The sequence below is a fragment of the Pithys albifrons genome, chromosome 10 (genome assembly GCF_047495875.1).
Source record: "Pithys albifrons albifrons isolate INPA30051 chromosome 10, PitAlb_v1, whole genome shotgun sequence".
Lineage (NCBI taxonomy): Eukaryota > Metazoa > Chordata > Aves > Passeriformes > Thamnophilidae > Pithys > Pithys albifrons.
This window is the reverse complement of record NC_092467.1, coordinates 20,065,310-20,088,359: the sequence shown is the minus strand read 5'-3', so window position 1 is coordinate 20,088,359 and position 23,050 is coordinate 20,065,310. Positions and strand designations below refer to the sequence as shown.

The window sequence follows — 23,050 nt, the reverse complement described above, 5'->3', positions numbered from 1 at the left end:
CTTCCCTTATTGACGAATACTGAAACATACTGTCAGAGTAACAGTACTAGTTTCATGTAGGATATGGTTCCACAAAAGGCAGTAAAGGCAGACCTGGTCACTGCACTCTGACCTTGTGCTTCCCCTTGTGCCAGTCAAAGAGCTGGTCCTTCTGGAATTCATGTGTTCTTCTGAAGTAGGGTCAGCCCAACCCCTTGCATAAGTTCACTGTACAAGTTGTACAAAGGCTGGTACTTGTCCTTACTTCCTTGCCTCTTCTAACACATCATACTTATAAAGAAAAGTTTATTTTCTTTGCTTTCAAAACACTGTACATCTCCAACTTTCAATACATAGGAGCTATTTCTCTTTGCTGTCACAACTTACCTCCAACAGCCTGCACTGAAATATTAATGGCCTTGGGCTACTGTATTGTGAAGACATTTTTTAGAAAAAGGAAATACCTATAATTCTGCTGAAAATTTAGGAGGGATTGGCTGTTTTAAAGAAATGGGATTTTGACACTACCATATTACCCAGCTTGTCTTCCAAAAGGCAGAAATGCACACAAATTTCTAAGAAAGAAACATACTCTGTTTAATAAATTCATCAGTAACTGTGTACAAGAAATTGATGTTTACAGATAGGGTTTTTTTCTGCTGTAGTAGTTTTTTTGTATAAAGAAATGTCTCTAAAAGACTAAAAGTTGACGAATAGCTGAACTTTTTTTTGTTTCTGAAGTATTTTATACTGTTTCATTGTAGAAGTTACATGTTTTTAGTTCTGTTACGTAGAAAAAACATTTTAAAACTGAAAACTCTGTGAACTGTATGTTTTGGGAAGAGATGCGAAAGTTTTATGCAGTACTCATCTGCAGTTTGTGGTACTAACCATTTCTGTATTTGTTCAAAATCTTATCTTTGTGTGCTTTAATATATGTAAAAGACAGTAAGAAGTGCTGAAGTTCAACCAGGTAAAGTATTTGCATGTATATTGGATCAGGTCCATACTGAGGTCACAAAATAGCTAAGCCAAATTAGCCAACTCTTCCTGTAGAGAGGAAAACACGAATTGAGAAACACTAATGAAGTTGGAACTATGACTTTAGGGGTTTTTTGTGATTGTTTTGTTTCCTTTTTTAAAATCGCTTCTGCAAATCCTGCCTGCTCTGCTGCTTCCCACTTCCAGACACAGCCCGTCTGACTGTGCACAAGGAGTGGAGACAGAAGCAGAGAGAAGAGAGGTGGGAACTGGAACGTGCACTGTAGCCATGCAGACAGGCACCACTGTCTGCCCGGGACAGGATTAGAAGCAATGACAAGGAATTTTCTCCTTTCTCAGATTAAGGACACAGCAGCAGTGGAATAGGGATGTGACAGTTCCATGAAAGATGCTTCACTTAACATTGTACCAGGTCAAACTGTATAAAGGTGCATTTCCTTTAGCACACTGATGAGAGGTAGTGCTTGTGTGACAGAGAAATGCAGTCCAGTGCAGTTTATCCTTTAGGTTCAATCCTTTTTTTTTCTTTTTTTAAGGTTTCAGCCGAGCAGCACTACCATTTGGTTTGGTTAGGAGGGAGCTGTCATGCGAAGGCTACTCCATCGACCTCCGATGTCCAGGAAGTGATGTTATTATGATAGAAAGTGCTAACTATGGACGGACAGATGACAAGATTTGTGATGCTGACCCTTTCCAGATGGAGAACACAGAATGCTTCCTTCCAGACGCCTACAAAATTATGACACAAAGGTAAAAATATACATACCATGTTGAGGACTAAAGACGAAAAATGCCTTAATAAGTACAGAGAAAATTATATACTGTGTAAGTACTGTATACTGCAGGAAATGTTGAGTTGTAGTTGCCACTTTACTATTCAGGTAGTATTATTTGATAACCTTAAAAGGAAATAAGAACTACCAGTTGAAATTAGAGTTTTTGTGATTTTTTTTTTTCTAATTCTGTGAGCAAAGGTTAAAAAGCAGGAAGATAACTGCAAGGAGAATGAAACAATTCGCTTATTTGGATATGCCCTATCTCCTTGTCTCTCAGGTGGTCAGACAACCCTCAGAACGTTACCAAATGGCTGCTGCATTTTTCAGCAAATGCAGTAAATCATTACTGCAGTTCCCACCTGTAAAACACGACTCATAGAAAATGTCAGAATGATTAGGTGTCGTTGTACATGCGTGTATAAGCATACATGTGCAAATAAGCACAAATTACATTCTCTCAGTGACAGCAGTTGTCATTCAAAGAAGACAGAAGAACTAACAGAATCATAGAATCGTTTATGTAGGAAAAAACTTTCGGGATCATCAAATCCAACCCATTATCCTAATGATGCCAAGTCCACCTATAAATCATGTTCCCAAGTGCCAGCAAAAGCATTTGTGGTACAGAAGGTGCATCAGAACTCAGATTCACAGAAAGTCCTGTGATAAAGGCCATGTACAGGCAGTAGTCACCTAGTACTGACAGTTGTGGAAATGTCAGCACAGATCAGTCACTGGCATTGCTACTGGCTTAAACTACAAGCCTGAATAATTTGAGGATTGGTGCGAAGTTTTCCTAGGGTGAGGAATCGGAACCAAAAGGGGGTGGGAGTAAGCTGGGATCTTTCTGGTCCATGTACACAGATGCATGAAATGAAATATACAAGTTGTCCGGCATGCTATGCTGCATTTTCTCTGTTCTTTTTGAACATCATTACAGTCAGTAACATACAGTCACCTCTTAAAAATAATCTTCCACTTTGATTTACCAATTCACTCATATTTTCGTGAATGGGACTCCTAAAATATTTTTATCCTTTTTTGTGACTATATGGATGTTTTCTACTTCTGTAGTCAAATATTTGGGCTGGATCTCAGACTTCGCTGTAACTAAATTAAGGATATCAGGCCTTTTATTCTTCTCTGTTGAACCTGTGACTTGTTCTGTGATCGGTAGAGAAAGGCTTTATCGCTACACTAGTAAAAAGGTAATATAACTTCTTTAAATCATGTTTGAATTATCTTCTTGTGGTTCTAGTTCATAGTTGTTAATTAGATCAAGCCAGATTTCCATTGAGACTGCAGCAGCAGTGTCATCATCCTCTAATCTGTCAAGTCCCTTTGAAACCACCTTCAATTGCTTTTGTAAATGTAGTGCCTCTCTGTAGACTTCCTTGTTGTGTAAAATGCATGTTGTGTTTTGATCAAAGCCTTCCTTATGTTCACTGCAAATATACAGATTAAGGTAGTCAGAGACAAATACAGAGGCACAGTCTTGCTTGAAGTGACATCAGTCTGTTTCTGGAAAGCTGAAAGTTCAGCCCTCCTCTTTCAATTAATCAACTGTGAGGTTATGATAGCAGAGAGTATTTTTGAACTTCCCTCATCTTCTACTCTTATGCTTTAGTTAATGAAGCTGTGATGACATGTAGGACATTGGTTCAGATTATCTATGCTCAGAGAGTTTTTTATTTTTGTTTTCTTTTTTTTTTATCTGAACAAATGGCAAAGATCATTTGACACTTTGCTTTCTATTTTTGTCTGGCATTTATAGCAGTTTGCAAGTTTGCTTTCATAGTTTTCTTTCTTAGATCTTGTCATTAAGTAGAAAAGCTGTTTCTTGTCTTGCTTAATATTTTCCGAAATTGCTCTATTTGTGCTGTATTGCAAGGAGAGAAGAATGTTGCAAATTTCTTATGAAATATTAAAAATTCTTGGATCTCCTTTATTTATAACTACATCGGTGATCATAATTTTTTGTTTTCTAAGCAAACTGTTGTTTGGTACTCAGAACATGTCCTTGATCTGGTATATAAAAGTAACACATCAGCTGTATTTTGATGACAGCAATTGCATAGAAAAATCTCACCTGAAGAACTAGCAGATTCATTGATTTTCCTTTTTTTTTAACTGACATTAAAAAAAGAAAGGTTAGAACATTTCAGTGACAGGGAAAGCTTTTCTTACTTACCTTTATAAATAAGCAGCAATAGTTTCTTTATTGCTACTTAAAATCTTACAGTGTTTGCTTTTAAGGACTTTTAAGGACGTGTTTTTATCACTTCAGTCAGCCATGTTACCACTGCATTTGACCACTCAATTCAGTTTAGAGGTACAGTTAAATGTAGTTCCACAGCAATTATTAAGTACTCATCATTCACTTGCAACATTACTCCACAGCTTTTGCACAGCAACTCCATTTGCTGCAATTACAAGGTGAAAACAGTACCTTAATGAGATCAATACTGTGAAATCTGAAGATTGAAAAATAAGATGAGGTTTCCAGTTTAACACAAAGTCATGTAATCACATGCCCTGCTCCCTTTCCAGAGAATTTGAGATACTAGCACACACTTTGCCAGTGCCCACTGATGCATCAGCTCCTCTGTCTCAGAATGAGCTGCTACTTAATCTTTTCTCCTTCACCCTTTTCTTTTTTTTCAGCAGTTCTCAAAAGATTTTAAACTTAATGCTTTCCTAGGAAGCCTGACTAGAACACTAAGGATTTCATTGCTTTTCTTTTACCTTTGTAAAGTAGTTATTAAATGTTTAGTCCCCGATTGAAATTACATCCCAATTATTCCTGAATAAAGTCTTTCAGACATATTTAGATTCTATGTAAACTTCAGGCTGGCATGGTTAAAATTAAAGCTTTGAAGAAAGAGACTAGACCTGTAGAAAATCCTTCTCCTCTTTCACACTTCTCTGGTAATTAACCCTAGTGTTTGCATACCATCAGCTTTTCTGAGATCTACCACGTGTTGAAGTTCAGTATAGAAATAAGCTTATTTGTAGAATATTTGGTGAGAAAATAGCATAAGTGAGTGGCAGAGGACCCATGTTCAGGCAGCTAGATCTTAAAATAATCAAACTCCTCCGTGCTCCACTGTCCTTTGGCAGGGACAAATCTCCTCTGTTTCCTTTTCATTTAAAAAGAAATTAAATGAACAGGAAAGCAGAAGATGCAAAGCAGCCTGAGGAAATTGCTCTAGTTTCTTGCTCATAAAGTGCAATTGTGTGGCTATAGCAGAAACTGTTACGAAACTTCAAAGCTGATAAGGCTAACCAGTACTGCTCTTCATAGGCACGACAGATTTGAAAATCAACAGGATAAAATGTATTTCTGACCTAGTCTTAAGATCCACTCCAATTCTAGCAGGTTGCAGGTAGATCACGTGAGTTAGATACAAACCGCCTGGGTGGTCATAAAGGTTTTCTGCCTCCAGTGTCAACTTCAAAGGATCATAGGCTTTTGTTAGGAAAGGCATTAAGTGTTACATAGATACCCACAGTATCCGAGTTTCTGTTTTGTTAGTTTAAAATAATAACAGATATTTAAAATTACTTGTAAATATATACTTAAATACATTGCAAATCAAAGGTTTATTGGGTATGGCATTTTATAGTGGAATAATAAGATGCTAAGATGGATTTTTGCATGCTGTCATCTTTCTTTTTGAATTAAGAATAGTGATTGTTTAGTAGAAAGCATTTTTCCTAATCTTAAAGTTTTTGTTTAGGAAAATTTCATGATTGTTTACTATTATTATTTATTGTCACAATTGCATACTGTAACTATCTTTGTGGTTCCAGGACAGTGCAATTCAGTTTTTTTCTTGCCTGTATATTTAAATAAATACTTGAATGGTGTGGCAGCCAATAATATAATTTTAAGTCTTGATAAATACCCTATTTATGAAATGTCAGGTCTGTTTCAAACTGTACACTTTATTTTTTGAGCAATTTGTAAATATTGTTGGAGCTAATAGAAAATTAATGTTTTGTATTTAAAGAAAATGCAGCATATTCACTCTGAATCTATGGAATCATTTACCTAGATGTAAAATTCAACCATGTACTCTTGACAGACAAATTAATGTTAACTTCAGAGAGGAAGTGCTTTCCTCCTAATAAAGGTTAAAATACCTTGATTTGTTCAATACGAATAGGTAGTCTGTGATCTGTTACCGAGAGTATGGTTGTAAACATTAAAAAGAAGAAAATTCAGAATGTTTAAACTTCCTTTCCAGACCATGTAAACATGCATGTTAGAAAAAAGTAGTCTCAGAATTGGTATATTCAGTTTGGTTTTGATCCACAACAGAAAGGGGGTGGCATCAATTTTACGCTGAAATGGCCTTTAATTTCTGTTTTCATCTACAATTTATATTATAGTTGTAGCTTTATGTGAACTTTACATTTTTACTAAATACATTTAACTAGTATAATTTTGCTTTTTAAATATACACAAATAAAGCAAACCTCATTTTCATAGGTAAGTTTAAATATAAAAATACATCAGGTATAATAAATGAAATTAGGCAGCTAATTTTATTAAATACCTTTCCCTTTTAAAACATTGCTACAGAAAAGTAAAAGGATTAAAAGAGGAATAAATCCTCTTCTGCAGTGTTTATTTTTTCTGTTGCGCATATCCTGTCCTATCTATAGCACATCTAACACATGTACCTTCAGTTACGATGTCCATCATGACACGAGTGAAGAGTTCACACTTGGGTTTTTGTTACCATGAACTTTCCTCACATGGCAATGCTCTTAACCTGTTATGTCCATCATCTCTCTGCAAGACAGCTGCACTGAAACAGAGGGTCTTCAGAATGTGACATGCCTCTGCCCCACAGAGTGGTCAAGGAAAAGCTGAAGGAAGCAGCATATCCATTCCTTCTCCCAAGACTAAGTTTTGTGTAATCCATCCCATGGGAGGTTGGGAGAATGGAGATGTTCATTCTTTTCCACCTATTCACATATCCAAAAAATATGTCATTTTGAAAAATCCTATATGCAAATGAGTCAGACATTTTTGAAAGAAAGCTAGTTCTATTTTGAAGAAGACCCATTTTTCAAGCCCACCTTCCTGTTCCTTCTTGTCAGGTCCACAGAGGAAGCATTGTCACACCGTATTAGTGTCCTTTCAAGTGAAAACAAGTTTGGCCTGTTCCATAATGTGAGTGAATAAAGAAAATCTTCCACAGGAAGTCCACTCCAGGCTTGAATAGACAGTGGGTAAAATGTGTTATAACCGATGAATCTCACTCATCGGAGCAAAAAGGTATAGCCAAAAGCAAACTTGGCACAAGATACTTTGCAGGCCAAACCTGCTGTGGGGTCACTTGAATTCCAGTCTTTGCAAGACTTCCACAAGAAACATTTCAGTACCTCTCCAAAAACAGTTCCCTCAGCCAGGGCCCAGGGTTGATTCAGTGTTTAAACTGCAGCACACTTCAGACTTGCATTTCTTAATGTGACTTACAGCCATTTTCACAAGCTGGAGTTTATCCTCTGCCATTTGGAACTGCCTGTGATTGAGGTAATGGCATACTGCACTTCGGGGTCTGCCAGGCTTAGACAAGGGCTCTGCTGACCCCTGCTGCTATCCTTGCTTTTTCCCTCGGTTCTCCTTCTGCAGCCTAAGGTTGCCTCTCTTTACTAAAAATACTGTGTGGTGAAAAATGTCTCCAGATAAAAGGTATACCTTGTCTTTTTCTGCTTTCTGATAATTAAGAGCTTGCATGTCCGTTGGTTTTGTGTCAGTGAAATCCCATTGTTGATGACAGGGTTGAGCACAGGCTGTTGTGGATCGGGTTCATTCTTGGAATTTACACACATCGGAGTTACGGTGGTAGTAATGCAGATCTCATGTATGAGGTCCTTCTTTTGCTTTGGCATGCCAGTGCTTTCTGTTTCAGCTTGCTGACAACTCCTTCACAAAACATTTACCATTCAAGATTATCAACATTGGAAATCTTTTTTTAAGCCCCCTTTTAAAATGAAGTCTTCTACTAATGTGAAACAGACATATTACAGCAGTCAGCTCTGTGACTATTTTGATATAGAAGAAGCTTAAAATGCTCTTTATTTTGAAACTGAGCTTTTCACAATACCGAGCCGTGACCAGATTGGTTTTTGTTTTGTTTTGTTTTCTGTGTGTTAGTCACAAGACTTTGTTATGACTCAAATATAAAGAAAAAGCAGAAATACATGTAGCCTGTTTTCATGAGCAAGGCATAATCACAGAGCCTAGAATTTTCATGAAGCATATTGTAGTCCTTAGTGTTACTACAGCAGAAAACGGTAATACCCATGACTGAGAAGAACATTATCTGGCATTGTGCATTTTCACTATCATTAGTTCTTAATATGAAAGTAGAAGGTCTACTTTTACTCATTAAAAATAGGGCGTTTTATTAATGGGGTTGTGCTATCGTGGCATTACTTAGTAAATTAAATACAAATCCTTGTATTATGAGGTTCTGAGCAGTCAGGTGAGGGGAAATAGCTGTCAGCTGTACTTGATCATCTTTTTGCAGCATGTTCTATTTTAATTTTCTGCAGAAGAAATTATATTACACATGTTCAAGCTCATAACACGCAAGCGTGTGGATATAGTCATGACTTTGGACAAGGTACAAAGGAAACAACAAAAGGATCATTCATACCAACTGATGACATTTAGAATTTAGATTTAGTTTACTTCAAAAAAGATGGGATTCATTATTTTACTAGGGTGTAGCTTGATATTCTATGTAGCATTTTCATGTCTTATATTCAAGTTGTTTTCTTCCTTTGTTTTTGGCAAAGCCACCATCAAATTCTTCTTAAGTCAGCATATATGTTACCTGGCAGGATCGTATATACATACTCATCAGCCTTCCCTTGCTATTCATGGGCGAAAATAAATGTTACTAACTATACATATGTATACATAAAATTTTAAGTATTATATGCTGTTGCTTGTATATTTGAGTGTCATATAAAATACATCAGCCTGTGATTTTCTTGTGGTTTTTTTTCTGCTTACTGTAATGGGCTCTGCTGGGTGTGCATACTGTTTAGCCTGCAGTTAGTCATGTACTGTATATTTTGGGTGTGTAATTACCTATCTTGGAAATTCACTAACATTTTTGATAACTTGACTGAGGCCACATTACTTAACCTTCAGCACCTTTCAGTTGAATTTTGTGTCCTCTTGGATGAGATTGTATGAATTTTACATAGTTTTTGTATTTGTAGTCTAGCCAATGTAAGTTCGTGGTTCAGTTGCACTCAGAACTTTATTGAAAAATTCTGATTTACTTATATGTTCCTCTGACAAATTTAGTTCATATAGAATAATAATGTAATAGTTGAAGCCTATTAATTCCTCCCACCCCAATATATCCTCTATAATACTTAGCCAAAACAGCTACATTATCTGATAAGTTGATTTAGGCCTTTATATGTGTGTTCATATAGCCATTTATCTCAACCCTTGCTGAGGAGACCTTTATTAAGATGTGATGACTGCTGAATATGAAATGTAACCAAGATTATTTTTTTATTCAAATATAATTTAAATATTCATCAAAGAGAAGTTATGCTTGAAACTGACAGAGACTATTAACATCAAAAAATATAATTAACTGCACTGGGTATCATGAAGCAGAGTTAGCCAAATAGCCGAGAGGTCTAATTGCTCTAGAGTCTGAGAAGCAATAGTTTTATTTTATACTGTTGCTGTGGAATTAATAGTGATGTGGTTTCCTATGCGAGGCAATTAAAAGCTGTCTGTTAAGGTTCATTGCACTATAGGAAATCTGTTGAATATCACTTAGTAAACAGATCTCACATGAAAAAGGTACATGAAGATAGGCAGAGCAGGGTATAGATCATGAATTAGGACAGACTAATATAAATTAAATGTATGTAAGTAAATTATGAATACTTTTTGGTGTTAAAAGTAAGCAGTAGCTGTGAAAGTGAAAAGTTTTCATTACTAACACAAATGAAATAGAATTTAAAGTTTATTACAGTGAAGATGTTTAATTCATAGGAAAGGAATAGAAGGGTAACATGGGTTTAAAAATTGAAAACTAGCTACAGAATAGTATAGAAATGAGCAGATCTCATATTCTATAAATTTTCGTCTGCCACAGAATAATCTCCTACTTAAAATAAAAAGAACCTTCTGACCTCTGTGGCTCAATTAAGCTTTTAGTTGAATTCAACAAGAAAATCTTCTTTATTGAATCCCATAGATTCTGTGTGTGCCCAGGGTATACTGTCTAAAAAGGAGTGGCCATGTCCATGGCATTTTGACATTAATGAGGTTGCTGAAATGGAAGAGTTTAAGGATCAAAGATGCAAGCAATAATGGTATTTTACAGCATTTCTTTTTTTTCATCTCTAATAATAAAATTGCAATCTAATTGCTTAATAAGTGGGCCATGATTACTGAAAAACATGGATAATTTCCCTCTTTGCATTTTATCTTCTTCGTATTGCAGAACAATAATTAGCAAAAATACTACTGCCACAAATAAAAGAGGTTTGGGTTTTTTCTTTCAAATAATAACTGTGAATGAAAGGAGTTTGTGTGTATGCCCCTTAGTATAGCATGATAGCCAACTTCTATGTTTTTTAAAGAAGCAATCTCAAAAACTAATATCATACTGGTAAAATAAAATCAAACAAAGAATTCAACTAGAATTCCCATTTTATATAAAGATTGGCTGCCTGTTTCATACATTATTTAGCACGCTTACCCTGTTTATATCAGTGACATAAGAGTGCGTGCTACTTTCTCAGAAGAGTACTGTCTTTGCCGCTTCACAGCACAGTGCCTTGTACTCCCAGGCTTGCACATGGTGTTAGCAGATATTTAAAGCACTTCAGCTTAACATTTTATAGGTCATGATGAACTGAGCCTATAAAACAAGTTACTGCAATGAAGTTAATGCAGTCTTAAGAGTGTTACATAGACTGAATACTCAGTATTCAGGATATTTTTAGCCTGCTGTAGGCACATCAATGGGAAGGAAAGGTTCTTACCATGAGGAATTTTTCCATGTCAAACCTGCTTTATAATACACTTGCAGTACAGAAGCTTTACTACAGATTTACTATTGCAAGCTTTTACCCAATAAAGCGATAGCTATAGGGACTTTTGCATTTCAGTTTCTTCTGGTACATACACACACACCCCCACACCTCCATACCCTCCAATACACTCAAACACACATGCAAAACAGAAAAAAAAGAAATGAGGCAGCAAAATAATTTCATTTGGCAAGCTGTCCTGACCAAAGTCATGAAGTTCAAACACTTTGAAGGAAGAAGTCTTACTCCTTCTTAATGACACCAAGCTGTATAAAGTTTCATCTGGCAAGATGTGTATTTTGCTGTTGTAAGTGCAAAGGCATCTATATTCATTTCTTAGTAGTGGTCTGTGATCTTTACTTTGCTTCTTGTGATATGTCTCTGTATGATGAAGAAGCAATTTGGAAATAGATATAATCCACACCTTTTTGCAGCACTGTAAAATTGTTTCACCATAACTCAAGAGTTTGTGCTCTGTCTCTTAAATATTTTCATTTAGACTGAGTTGTAAGTGCAGTAATAGCGTGATAGTTCTGAACCCATAATCTTTCCCTATTTACTGAATTTCTTACCAGCGTTGAGCTCAACTGTACTGTTACTCTAATGAAGCTGTAGGTGTTTTTCATCTGGGATATAACAGCAGTGATATCACTTTCAGTATATTATTCTGGTGCCAGCATCACTGGTGGGTATGAAAAACAAAATTTACTTTCTGTATTTAGTTTTCTTGGATAATTTTGCTGCCTTTGTGACAGAGATACAGCAAAAGAACACCTCCTGGAGTTGCATTTAAAACAGGAGCACTTTGGGTAATGTACTGTAGACAGAACACATATGAGTTAGAGCTCAGTTATCATGAATGCCATCAGCAATGGCTTGTTGCTTTCTTATCAGCCACTTCCTGCTGTCAGCCCAGTGCTTATTTCAATAGTAAAGGATTTGAATCAGATGTAACACAGTATTATGTATGGCTGACATGCGGTTTTTAATTGTGCAGGCACGAGACTCCTCCAGTGGTAGACAGTTTGATAAAAGGATTAGATCATGAATATTTTTGACACAATTAAAGGTTGTCCATGCATTGACAGAGTCAAGCCAGTGAATTTTCTGATCTATGTTTACAGTGGTGAATCTGCTTGACTTGCATAAAGAACAACTGCACAATAGAGAGGATTTTTGCAGATGTGGAAACAAGCCAACGGAAGCAGTCCCCTAAACTTTGTTGGGCTTAAAACTGGAAGTTCCAGGGACGATGGAGTGCACAGCTCAGACCAGTAACTTAATCCCTTACCTTCAAATTGCAAAGAAGAAAGTGGGATTGTGCTTTCCAAGTTAGAACAGGATACTTTTGCACGGGAAGTCCTATACCTGAAAGCCGTGCAAGCTTTCCAGATGATAATTAGATCCAGACATCACTGTGGGTAATGAATAACAGTGCTTTTGTGACAAGCATTCCTCTCAGAAGAAAAGAAAGTACTTGTAGTGAGGACTCTCAGACACATTTTAATAGGAAATGACACCACTGTTACAGAGTTGATGAAAGATCTACCAGCACTTCTGGAAAAAATCAGCAGATGAAATGAGAAAAGTTGTAATTTTATTATTAGTTATCAGTTAAATATACATAACTTTAGGGCCATGAAATCTACATTAAAAATTATGAGAAAAAGGACTGTACCTTATTGCCAGCAGATTGCGCTTTTCGAAATCTCTTAAAATAATCAAGATGCCTTTTGCCTCTTGCTCAGTATTTTTCTCTGAGTTCTGTTAAGCCCTACAAATGAGTCACTCCGTAGCCCTGTGGAATTGGAGGATATGCAGTAGTGGGCACATGGCCTCTGTTGATGAAAATTACAACCCAAAAAGGGGATATTCCCCAAGGCAAGTTTACAAAAAACAATTTATTCTTTTTCACCCTGTAAAACTCATCTTACATGCAGGATCTCTTGCATTATTACAAACTCTAATCCTCTGAGTGGGTAATTAACGGACCAGAAAAGCCATTTGTGGAAAGAAAGAGCCATAAGGGTGAAAAATATTTCTCCGCTGAATGATCTTTAAGGAGTAAATAATTACAAGAGTGAGAGGTTTGGGATGACCAATCTAAACCTGAACATAATTAGAATGAACACAGTTTGAAAATCGAAGCAGTTGGCATGTGCAACAATTCTGATATCAGAAGACTAATTAAATATTTAAAAGCCCAAACCCCCTCACTATTCACAGAAAAATAACCTGCCACAAAAGGGTCTGTAGCTTTGCAGATAATTAGGAAAGGTTACAGGGGGAAAAAAATCAGATTGGCTCCAAGGTTCTGCAAGGTCATGTCTTATTATGGTGTATCTTTTATATGGTCTAATAACAAGATCTTGCTAATTTAATCTTAGTAGGGCATCCCATAGCGATTTCCCATTTTCCTTGTTAAAAATATGGTCATTTTTCCATATGCAAACTGCAGTAGGTGAACATTTTTATAAATAACTTCTCCTAATGATACAGGCTATAATAATTTTAATTATTCAAGTTGAGTGCTTATGTTAAAGTTGAGTTAGAGTCGTGCCCACTGCACCCCCCATTTGAAATTCTCCTCATCCTGTCCATTGCACAGGGAAACTGAAGGACTCTATGGAATCCAGTTGTCTGTGTGGCCAATTCTGTAAATGACCACGTCTTAATTTCCTGTTAGCGACGAGGTAGTTTCATGTTGAATATGCATTTCTGTTAGCAGAAGAGATGTGTTAAACTCAGGAGACCCGTAGTGAAACAAGCTGAACTTGTATTGCACAGACCTGGAGTTGGTTGAACGTGTGAGTATTGAAAGTCTACCAAGGCTTCTGTATTTCAGAAGTTGCAGTAAAAAATCACACCTGTCATTTAAAATACCTTATTTCAGCAATTAAAATGGGTGATTGTTAAAAATGTGTTTCAGATCTGGGCAAATTAACATGAAGGATAAAGTTACATATTTCCAGTATTTTCGGTATTATAATTATTCATATTACTCATTTAATAATGACTCAGAAGCTGACTCAAGTTACATAACTTTTAAATACATTATGAATATGCTGCATGCCAAGCTATGGATAAAAAAGATCAACATTGCTGCAGAAAAAGAAAAAAAAATTTAAAGGGTTTTAAGTCTTATCTTGTCCTCTTTACCTGGTAGTCTCTTCTCCTGTGGGTTTGTTATAGTGGTATTCCTAAGGATCAGACACTGTGCTTCAGGATTTTCTCTTGGATTTCCTGTAGCTCTGCTCTAACACTGTGCCTCAGAAATGAATGCCCCTTCGTAAAGCTCTGAGTTTGTTACACAGCACTATGTTCTCCCCTGAAACCTGCTAAAACGCACAAGGCGTGTTGCTGCACTTATGCTCACTCAGTGTGAATAATCTGTGTAAATTGCTCAGATATGACGATACTGCACTACTAAAGTTTTCATTAGTAAATAAGCATAGCTGCAGGCTATTTATTTTGTCTAAGTGGTGAAACATTTAATTGAATGTTTTGTACTGATTACTTTTCAGCAGTGCAGATCTGCTTGGCTTATTTGGTGTGCAAAGACATACACTCTCTCTAATCCCATGCTGTAGCTGGCTTGCAAATATGCATGCACATAAATAATATGACAAGATTATGAAAATTACTGTATTTCCATTTCTTTTTCCTCAGGTAGGGTTCCACTAGAAACATTTTCTCTAAACAGCAGGTCTCTGCTTCATACTGTTGCAGGGTTTGGGATTGCACCTATGCAAACTGCAGCAGGAGATTGTTCTATGTACTTTGCACACCTCATGGCATTTTCGTATCTAGTTTTGCTGTCCTTGATTTACAGCCAACTCCTCGTGAGCTCTGGTCATTCTAGTAGACCTTTCATATATGTAGTAGAAAGTAGTGGGGATAGAGAGATGGGATTAAAAAAGCACTTAAAAATACCAAGAGGCGGCAGGAGTTACGTATGCACTGAAATCCACATGTCCTTTTTCTTTTTCTTTTTTTTCCCTTTTCCTATTTTATCTGATGCTACAGTTTCAGGTTAATGATAACCCAATAATAATAGCATTTACACCAATAAGCAAAGTACTAGAACAAAGATGAATTTTAACAAGAAAAACTATTTCTGATAGCTCAGATGTGAGTAAGTGAGAAGATTCATCATTTTAACACTGACTGCTTTGAACTTAGAGACATGAATACTAAAAGGCAAATGGGTCATAACTAAATGTATTAAAGTTGTAAGAAGAGGTTGAAAGCAAGAAATAATGTTAAATTACTTTGCCATACAAGTCTGATATACATTCATTGATAGTGAATTAGACTGGGTAATCTTAAGAAAAGGCCTGTGGGAGTTGCATATTTTATCCTGTATTTTATTGTCTATTTGGAGGTTTTATGCTTAATATGTACCCCTAGACTCCCACAAGATTGCATTGTACAAAGAAAGCACAGTTAAATATTATTGCATTTTTATTGGGCAAACAGAAACAACGCTGTGGTGCACCTTCTTTTACAATATTAATTGTGTGCTATTTTGCTTCCTTATCTGTGTTTATTTGATAATTAGGAAGATTCAACAAATCATCAATATATTTAAAAAAAGAAAACACACAGAAAAAAATGTCTCTTTTTTTCCCCCAAATATTTTTCATCTAAACCTGCCAGGTTTATTGCTGTAATGGTCACTTTGCCAAGTGCGTAGAAATCCCAGGGCTGGTTCGTGAATTTTCAAACCAAGTTCCAGCATGCCTCTGCTTTAGTGGTCACAGGAGGGTTGCCAATACCTAGACACATCTCTTATGGCCACATTCCGCTATTATACCTGCTCATGTATCTCCTTTTTTTTCCTTAGATTATGAAAACTACCAGCCACAGCACAGTAAATCTGTTTCCTCTTTGAGCTAGGTAATATTGCTACTGTTTTGCTTTTTCATGCTCATTCCCCTGTAATAGTTTTGGGGATTCTAACTTGAAAATAATTTTTAGAGAATCTTACACGTGAGTAAGCAACATTGTCAGTGTGACTTCCTGGGTTTTTAAAAGGCCAGTTCCAGGATTGTGTGTCTTTCTTTAAGGAAGCATGGCTCTGTGGAGATGTGTGTGCTCACTCCTCCTGCATGGTTAGGGCTGTGCTGCTGCTGCTGTGGTTGCTGGAGCACTCTGGAAATGGCAGTGATGGCTGGCCAATGCTGCTTCAAATCCAGGCCTTAGAAAAAGGCTGAGTTTTCTTACCAGGTCTTTCTTTCAGGCTTTGGTTGCACTTAAATTGGTAACTCAGGTTGCAGGATGTAATCTTGTATTGCTTGTGAAGTGAACTTGAAACTCAGATTTAAATACATTTCTTTAAATAATTTTATCTAAACACCCCTAAAATAAAATCTCTGTTCTCTGGCTATTTTATATCTAAGATTTGTATGTACTTTCCAAGACCAGATTAATAAAACGTAACATTGAAGTAATATCTGACATTTTCATACATAGGTAACTTTGAGTTTAGTTGCAGGAGTGGAGATTTAGTGAATATGCATACAAAAGCAAGACCACATCTCACATGACAGTTGCAGACCAGCAGGAGTACAGCTGTAAAGACAGCTACTTCCTCTAGGTGAAAGAGGTTCAGGAATTTTTCAATTTAAGTCAACACATAAAGTGTATTCATCCCACATTCCTGTATCTTTTTACTCAGACTACAGCTCACCCAGGATGAATAAGGAACAAGACGACCATATGGAGTATGTGGTGCTCCAACTCAGAGTTTACGTGCCTCGAGTGGTGTTTAAGCAGGTTGCTGCAGGCGATACTCAGGAATATGCCATCGTGCTAGCTTTTAAGTATTTAGTCAATATGCTGAAAGAGAAATATTGTCAGATCTGACTGGAAAGTTTCAAAACATACCAAGATAGATTTTAAAGTATGTATCAACAATGTTATTAAAATTAATTTTCTTTATTAAATATGGGTTTATACCTTTTCTTTTTTTTTTGTAGTGAAGTACACATGAGTGTTTTCTGTATTTGCATTTTACCCTACTTAATGAAACGTTGCATTCACAGAATTGAGGAATGCAGGAATACCCAAAATTATTTTGGTAGTTCTTTTCTGGCTAGTCATTAATCCATATTCTTTTCAAAATAACATGATATTTCTTTTATATTTCTTTGTCAAAGTTGCATATGCAAAACAAAAGCATTTGAAGGCTAAATTACAATGTGGACATTATTTCATGCAGAGTTTATTTTTGCAAACTGCAAGAACCACTTGAAAAGGATCTGTATGTATCTTTCTATGACAGATGTGATTTGTCCATAAAGGACCTCTTCCTTCACTCAGTTGCTCTGATCCATGTAATGCTAGTGTCTTTCCAGAGTCTGCTTTTCAGATTCCAGTGAAGCACTTTCTGGTCCAGTCATGATACACTGTGTTTTTCATTTTAATGGTGGAGTATTTGTTCAAGTCCATAGACTGCGTGTTTTTAATCTTCTTTAGAACAATGGTGAATAATGGCCCTTGGCAGGAGATAATGAAATTTTCTTAATTTATATTTTCAAGCAGAAGCTTCAATTGAAAATGGCATCCTATGGCCTGCAGACATAGCTCTAGTGCAAGTTTCAGGGGAGCTGTAATAATAATGCAGTGCCAGCAGTGACGAGGAATGATAGGACAGTGAAGAAGTAATTTAAGAAAGAAGAGAGAATGTACCAAAGCTTTATTGTAGCATATCTAATGATCTGGTGAAGATTCCCAATAGCTTTTGGAGCATGACAGGAGAAACTAATGTTATCTTTCCAAGGCAGAACCCCTGCTTAATCAGCAGAACAAGTTTATTGATTAAAACACCTCACACAATAGATTGCACGTGGAATCTCATCTCCATACATTGCACCTGGAAAAGTGCAATCATAAACATAAGATAATTTTAAAAACCCCAAACCAACAAAAAAACCCACAAACCCCCAAATCAGAAGCAATTTGCTGGGAATTTTACAAGTCGAGATTAGAGTTGAAATGCAAACAAATTGTCATGGAAAAACAGCTCTCCTTAAAGCAGAGCACAGAGGATGGATGCAGCAGGGCCATGGCTACATCCTGAGCAGAAGATACTTAATAACATAACAGCTTTGCTGGAGTTACTTTACTTTGCTTATTCTGTCTGTATTCATCTGTAATGTGAAGGGACCATTCCACATTTGCACAGTCTTTATTTTTTTAGGTGAAAGTAGTTCAGACATTATACTGTAACTGTTAATTAAACACTCAATTTGATTTTTAGATTATTCTCAGTGATGCATCTGCGTTATGAAGATGTAACCTTTTTTCATTCATACTAAAATACAGAAGAAATGAGTATCAGAGTACACAATTGTTCCTTGCATTCATGAAAATAGTGGCAATTTCTGCATTTCCCTTCGCAAAACACTTGTTGCTGCTTGCACAGGAACCTGAATCATCATTCTTTCACTGCTCCAGTTAGTCTTTTCCTAACTAGGATTTCAAATTTAATTCATACATTACGTTGCATAAAGTAACTGTTATTGAGTTTATAGAGTTCTTTGCAAATGTAGTTTATTTCCTTGTAAGTGGCAAAGTCATTATATCATAAATCTTTGTGAATATTATGAATGTCTTAAGTGTGAAGACATCTCTCAGTGAGAGATGATAGGAATTTTAAGAATGTACATAAAAATTTGAGAATGTGCATATTTTAACATATGCTGGGAAAGTATGCATTTATGTAGATGCAGAACACAAATGGTACTTAAAACCTACAGAAAACTTAAACACTGATTAAAGACTGAAACACCAAAGTATTTGTGATTTCACATCTTAAAATTGCAGAAATTGCAGCTGGTTTGTATCATGCTTTCATTGGAACAATTCTAAAAGAGGTTGAATAGATGAACCAAAGTAACAGTATACTGTGTAGGGGGGAAAAATGTTAAAGTGAATAAGGGACTTCAACTTACTTGCAAGTTAAGGTTTTTGAGGTTTGGATTTTTTTTTTCATGATGCTGTCTAGGTCAATTTTGCAAATTGCTAGGAACTTTAGTTCCACTATAGTCTTCCCTTTAGAGAATCCTGTGACACAGAAAGTGCTTGCCCATTAAAAAAAGGAATGAAAATGGGTCACCCTATTGAAGTCTGTAGCAGCGCAGTATCCTCTTTTTTGAGCACAATGTTTCTAAGTGTGAAGGTTTCTCAAAGTTATGAAGTTCTTTTATGGCACTGGGGAGGTAGCTTCGATAACCTGTAGCCATGTAGGATAATCTGCAGTTTAGTGCTATTTTGTGGAGAGTGGAATCTCTTTTGTCCAGTATACCACAGGATTCAGTGTGTCTTGTTTTAAAGAAGCTCAACTGAAACCTTTATCAGTTTGTTCAATGTCTTTTTGCAGCCAGCAGCTGCACTGTAGAGCAATAACTAACAGACAAGTATCCCTGGTTTTACAGAGCAAAACAATGTCACAGACAACTTTAATTTATCCAGAGAATAAATCACAGTAATGTAAATTCCTTGAATTACTTGTTTCAGAACTACCTCTACAAAGTCCACTTACTCTTCATCTGCTCTCTGTAACCCATGAATTGGGATTGACAGCTGCTGTAGTTGCTCTTGGTTTTTCTTGACTGTCTCACTCTAATGGAAGTATGACCACTAACTACATAACAGATAGTTACCCAAATGTCAACTTTTTAAAATGGGAATATCCTAATCAAGTGTCTTCAATTTGGTATCTTAGAAGTGCATGGAAATTAGAACGTCATACAAAAATTACTCAGTTTTTATAAAATGCAACCAACAATGCAGCAAAATCAGTGATTTGAATATGAAAAACTACAACTTAAAGCACAAACACTCTATTCATTTAGATATTCAAGTGATTGCACTGCTTGGTGAGGTGCTAGTGTGGTTGTTAGCACTGCTGTGTTCTGCCGGAGTGGGCACAGCTCGTTGTTTTGGTATTGGTGTCTCCTTTGTTTTGGCCAAAGATGAGTTAAAGGTAACCTTGTCCACAGCACGTGAAATCTTTTCTCAAGAAATAGTCAAAAGTTTTTAGTGTGTCAGCAACTTCCTGTAAGCACCACTCAATGCCTGAAGTTTGACACCAACACTTACTGCACACAGAAAACACCCGAATTTTCTTTTGAATTATTATTGCGCAACCTTTGATAAAAGCTAAAGTTAAGTTCTCATTTTTTTGGCTGATGGCAACATTAAGTCTTTCACTGGCAGAAAATGAAGCACAAGAAAACACCTTTTCACAAGGGAACAAGAGTCCATCTTTTTCCCACCGCTAAATGTGACCTTCATTATTTTAATTGTCAAGCAATTTCTCCCAACATGGACTCATTTTATTTTGTAACAGATAAATAATTCTGTGTTAATTGTTGCTCTTTAAACTATACACTAAAATTTTCATACAGTTCATAGCTGTGAAGACCATCATACTGAATGATGTACTACAAGAAGCCTTCTTGCAGGAATTATTTTGGTTTCAGCATAAGGTTTTCACTAAAAAAACACAAAGACATGTAAAGAAATTTGTTACAAAATCTTACATCTGAGGTTTGCTCATTCTTGCTAGTCTACCTGAGTATTTGTGATTTGACATCACATTATGTAGGGTGTAAAAACCTGTTTGGGGGATATTACAGAGAGATCTGTGACTTTGGGGGCCGTATTGCCTTCTGCTGCTTCTGCAGACTCCATCTACACAATATACACAGCAGCAGCACTTTGTCCTTCTTGTGAATGCCTGGGTGTACATTTTCAGTGTTACAGATTGAGTACAGTTATTTTCTCTGCAAGCCAGGTGCACATTTCACCACTTCAGCATAGGTAGGAAGCCATTGGATGTGTTGTGCTCTTTCCAGACTGCCTAATATACTGCATGAGCTGTTGCACTGACAGATGATGCCAGTGGGAGTGGTGCCATGTTACCTGTGCAATACTGTACCAGGGACCTGACTGGGATCCCTGGTAAAAGTGGCAGGTGAACTCCTTGCCATCTACCTGTATCAGTGGTTGTGCATATACACAGAAATCCCTGCACTTATGAGTCTTATGATGCTATGAGTAAGTAAGTAGTTTCAAAAAAAAAAAAAAAGGAAACAAAAAGAAGAATTAACTGATCGAGTTAGAAGAATTGTTGTTCCTGAGTTTAGTCAGCAAAAAGGCACAGCATGTCGTGACCAGCTCTGGACTAGTTTGATTGCTGTATAAAAAGAGAAGTGATTTATGTTAGAGTTCTTCAAATGTGCTTGCTCTACCTTTTATGAGGCAGCATGAATTATTCCAATACCTGTTGGCATTATACAGCTGTGGAAAGCCATTGATACACGACAGATTCTTTTAGCTTGGGATGCAGTATTGAGGGAGTGTGGGAAGTAGCAGGGCAATAGAGAAGTTGATGTACAGCTGGAGTCAAAGGCTAGTCTATTACTTAAGTTCAGACTTCTGTTATTCAGTTTGCTGACAAACAAAACTAATCCCTGAGAAGATCAGCCAAGCTCTTTCTTTCAGTCACCAAACTCCCTGAGCTTCTCTTTTTTTTTCTTCACTTCCTTGTGACTATTTTTTCGTAGTACATTTTGACCATCTCTTCAGGATTAGGTGATTGTTTTTTCACCATTAACCTCCAAGATAGTATTTCTTCGGAATTTTTTATTCTGGAAAATTTAATAGTAGTCTAAAATATCTTTATTAGTAGTAGTATTAGTATTAATATTAGTAGTATTAATAATAATATTAATAATACTAATACTAATAAATAAAAATGTTAAATTCAGTCAATTCTCGTGGTTGGACACATTGTAATAAAGTTGTTCTTTGTATCAAAATGCATTTGCTTTCATTGTTAAGCAAATAATTTATATGTTTCAGTACTTAGTCTCCTCTAAAATATATTTTAATTTATTTTCTTGAAGAATATATTTTAATTTATTTTCTCGCAGTTCTTCATTTTAACTGTTTTTCTAATTTCCTCAGATGGTGAATCTTTACCTCTTCCTATAGCCTAACAAGAGTCCTCAAATTGCTCCTAAAATAATTTAAATGGAAATACTAATGTTCTTTGTCTACAATATCTCTTCCAACCAAACTAATTTCCTTGAATCACAAAAAATATCTCTCCAAGATGAAAAACCATTCAGCAGTATGTATATCTCTAAAGATGGAAGGAATTACTCATTGGTGGTGTTATACACTATTCAGAATTGCACTTTTTTCAATTATATCATCTTTGCGTTTTGTTTTCATTTTATTGAACAATAGTATCAAATCACTATATACTTGGTACAGCTGTCTCTACCACGGGGGCATTTAAGATAACATCAATCTCCAAATTTAAAACTATTAAGCCTGAACTAAAATATTGTCTTGAAGCCCTTTTTTGGACTTTGGCTAATTAGTATTACTTAACTTTGTTGTCTTATGGATTGGACTGCCCAAGTGTGAAGAGAGTTAGCACTGAATGTAGTACTTGACTATGAACTTGCAAATTAAATATAATTTTACATTAATTAACTTTCTTTCTTTCCCCATTACAGGTGCAACAACCGAACACAGTGTATAGTAGTTACTGGGTCAGACGTGTTTCCTGATCCTTGTCCTGGAACATACAAATATCTAGAAGTTCAGTATGAATGTGTTCCTTACAGTAAGTATAATCTTTTTGTTCTTGCTCACTTCCTCTGTCCATCACAATTGAAGCTGGAGTGTTGTTACATGGAAAAGAAGTGTATGTTTATGGCCCACAGACCCATTATGCATGCAAAGCACTTGCAGACTAGGGCCCTCCAATTAGCTTCACAAAGTGTGGAAGGAAGCCATGGTGTGATGCTGGCCAAGTGTCTGTCTGTGTTCTTAAGTGTTTGGCTTTTAAGGCTACTGTTTTTCCAGAAAACAAACTCAAATTAGCTATTGAATAGGCCAGATAGAAATTTGTACTTTTGCCCGCTACCAGTTGCTGACAAATTGGCTTGGCTCACAGACTTGTAAAGCAGGAATTGACTTCAATTTTAATCATGATCTACTTGAAAGGCTACCTGCTGTTGTGGTGACTCTGGGTGCACAGCAAAACCCAGCACTGACACTTAGAGGCAAATGACCAGTTGGAGGACTTTGTAAGAGAACTTTGTGCTTTGTTATAAATGAACTCAGATTCAGAGTGAATAATTCATTAATAAGTTACTCAAACTGGGTTC

At 36.3% G+C, this 23,050-nt stretch overlaps 1 protein-coding gene across 14 annotated transcripts in view; it reads left to right on the top strand.

The window, feature by feature from the left end:
• The window catches only part of ADGRL2 (adhesion G protein-coupled receptor L2), a 157,577-nt gene that overhangs the window by 84,642 nt on the left and 49,885 nt on the right, over positions 1-23,050 (top strand). For all 14 annotated transcript variants that reach the window (XM_071565714.1, XM_071565715.1, XM_071565713.1 and 11 more), the window contains exons 3-4: positions 1,518-1,731; positions 22,394-22,503. In XM_071565714.1, the coding sequence (XP_071421815.1) occupies positions 1,518-1,731; positions 22,394-22,503 (324 nt within the window). The remainder of the gene's footprint in view (positions 1-1,517; positions 1,732-22,393; positions 22,504-23,050) is intronic.